The 2,808-nt window shown below is 49.7% G+C and overlaps 1 protein-coding gene across 1 annotated transcript in view; it reads right to left on the reverse strand.

Moving 5' to 3' along the window:
• LOC102672062 (zinc finger protein castor homolog 1-like) overlaps window positions 1-2,039 on the reverse strand; it is a 6,098-nt gene extending 4,059 nt beyond the window's left edge. Inside the window, exons 1-2 of the mRNA XM_006615065.2 lie at window positions 1,196-2,039; window positions 1-932 (exon numbers count right to left, since the gene is read on the reverse strand). Of these exons, the coding sequence (XP_006615128.1) occupies window positions 1-932; window positions 1,196-1,757 (1,494 nt within the window). The 5' untranslated portion in view covers window positions 1,758-2,039. The remainder of the gene's footprint in view (window positions 933-1,195) is intronic.
• Window positions 2,040-2,808: the final 769 nt, after the last annotated feature.

Genomic DNA, 2,808 nt, shown 5'->3' on the forward strand with positions numbered 1-2,808 from the left:
CTTCGGTGGCCTGCCCCTCTTCCGCCTGAACATGGCGTCGATGTTGGTCAGATGGGTCAGCGTCACGTCCGAGGACAAGGCGTGGGAGGAGCAGGAGAGGTTCAACTGTCGGCTGTACTCGTGGATCTTGTAATGTTGAAGCCTACGGAACGGTTTGTCCGTGGAGAGGATCACCTCTCGGCAATTCTCCCAGTTGCAGTGATAATGCTTCTCCTTGTCGGCGTACGGGCAACTGTCGTCGCATCCGCCCTCCTCGAAGAAGGCGTCCGTGATGCGCTCTTGGGTCTCGTGCTCCTTCAAATGCTCCCTGACCTCGCGAGGATCCTTGAGAGGTGCGCCGCAACGGTCCAATCCGCAATGATGATGCTCCCTGCCCAGGTGGCAGGGGCAATCGGCGTTACCCGGCACCAGATACGCCAATTCCATGGCGGTAAGCTGTTGCTGACTCTGTTGCTGTTGCTGTTGGTCCACGGTTACCGTGGAACTTCCACTGGCCGTGGTGACCGTGGTCGTAGGCGCGGTGAGATCTATCGCTAGATCGCTACCGCTCTGAAACGAATCGTCGAGGGAATAGTAGGAGGGGGAGCCTCTGTCCTCGTTCGAACTTTCGCCGTTTAGGCTGAGGGAGAGGCTTTGCGTGGTGAGATCGTCCGGTGGCCAGGAGCCTGGCGGCCGGATACCGCCAACCGCGTTGATCTGCTTGTACTTTCTGTAGGCCAACTCGGTCTCGTGGCGCTCGTGTTTTCGTTTATGGGAGAACAATTGGCCCGACGAGTGAAGAACGTAGCTACAGTGCGGTCGTATGCAGTGTATGTGATTGCACACGCGCGAGAAACGGCATTGCTCGAATGGGCATGCCTCGGACTTCATGAATTTCTTGAACCCATCGCGGGACAATTGCTCGTCTTTGATGTGGTACGATTTGTGCTTGTCTGTAAGAAGAAAATCACGAAAGGGGCTAATTAGGGGCGAACCTGCTTAACTGGGGGGGGGAAGGAGAGAGAGAACTAGGTCTAAGTCTGTCTCGTGTACATTTAGCCAGAGATGTGTATGTATGATCGGCAAGCAAACAGAAATCGCTAATATATGTATATATACATACTACCACGGTAACACAGTATAATGTAACGAGTAATCTAGGAAAGAGAGGAGACTATATAATTTCTAAGAGGCAGAACTGCGAGTAGTTCTTTACCCATGTCAGCCTTGTTCTTGAAGGTGAACCGGCAACCTGGTCGCCGGCAATGGAAGTGCGTGGTCCGCTGGCCAACGAAGGGACAGTGATCGGTAGCACAGCTCTCGGTAGCTCGAAATCTCTGGAAACCCTCTTGTATGATAGCCGAATCCTTGCGATGGTAATTGGCGTGCATCTGCACGTCCGACGTCGATATGTAAACTTTATCGCAATTCTCGTGGATACAGTGGTAGTGCGTCTGTTTTCTATTGTGGGGGCAGGCACGGCCCGGATGTCTCTCCGAGCAATCATCCGTCGGCGAATACCTCATGAAGCCGTGCTGCAAAGATTCGTCCCTCTTTTTGTGCCACTTGAAATGCCTGATCATTTCCTCCTTTTTCACAAAGACCCTACCACTGCAATCCAGACAGTGAAAATGCTCTCGGCAACCGAGCTCCTTACAATACGAGCTACCGCATTCTTGACCCGACGTGTACCGCCTCACGTATCGGGAGTAATCGATTATTGGTTGTGACACGGAGCTTTTCGAGCTACCGATCAAGGTGTCCGCAACCGGAGACATGCTTTGTCTCAATAATGCTGAAATCAGAAACCAAAGAGAAGAGGTGAGGATTACTCTTGGGGGATTTAGCCTACGTAACGATGAAACGGGGAATCGAACGTGCTGTCCAACCTTTTTCTTTTAGAAAAAAGAAAAGTTTTTTTATTTTCCCCTGATAAAATAATTCCCTCATCTTTTCGACAGTCGATAGATGGACGGTACTCGGCCTCTGCCGTTAACGAAGGATCGAGGTTGGTAAGGAAGCGTTCTGCAAGCCAACGAAGAGAGCTCGCTCTACTCTTACCAACCGCTTTATCTACGGTGAAAAGTAGAAATCTATCCAACGAAAAATTCTAACAAAGAAACGAATTCATCTCTTTCTCTGCTGCTTCACTACGTTTTTTTTTTTTTTTTCCTCTCTTTTTTTGCATCTGTATCCTCGACACAGAAGCGCGATCTCGCACGAATCGCGTCGAGGATTGACCACGATTCGGAGTTGGACGCGGACCACACGACGCAAAGGGTAGTCGAGTATAGCAGGGTAGGTTGCATCATTTTTTTTTTTTTTTTTCGTTCGATTTTCGTTCTCGATTCCTTCTCGAGCAATCGCAAATCGGACATGTGTCGTTCTATGTATCTTCTTCGAAATATATATTCCACGTAGAAAATTAGCTACGCATCAGGATTCATTTTTCAATGTTTATCAAAGCTGTCCGATCTGAATATTATTAATCTTTACCATTACGCGTACGATTCCAACACGCGTACCACGGTACGCGTTCGTTCGAATGACAACAACGCACTCCTCTTCCACAGAATTTCGCGAATAGAAGCCGCGAAATATATAACCAAGGGGAGAATATATGGCGGAGGCCCCACCTCCGGCAGCCGGAAACCACGTTCGGCGTGCCCTACCAAAAAGGCTCTCTCGGTTGATTCCAAGAAATTCCTACTTGTCGACTGTGCACGTTTGAATGCGTTCAGAAACGAGTTTAAAAATTGTCGAATATTTCTCTTAGGGGTTCCCCCCTTTCGGCCGTGTGCTTGGTGGGGATAGGTACGCCAGCCGAGT

Source organism: Apis dorsata, unplaced genomic scaffold (assembly GCF_000469605.1).
Source record: "Apis dorsata unplaced genomic scaffold, Apis dorsata 1.3 scaffold_209, whole genome shotgun sequence".
Lineage (NCBI taxonomy): Eukaryota > Metazoa > Arthropoda > Insecta > Hymenoptera > Apidae > Apis > Apis dorsata.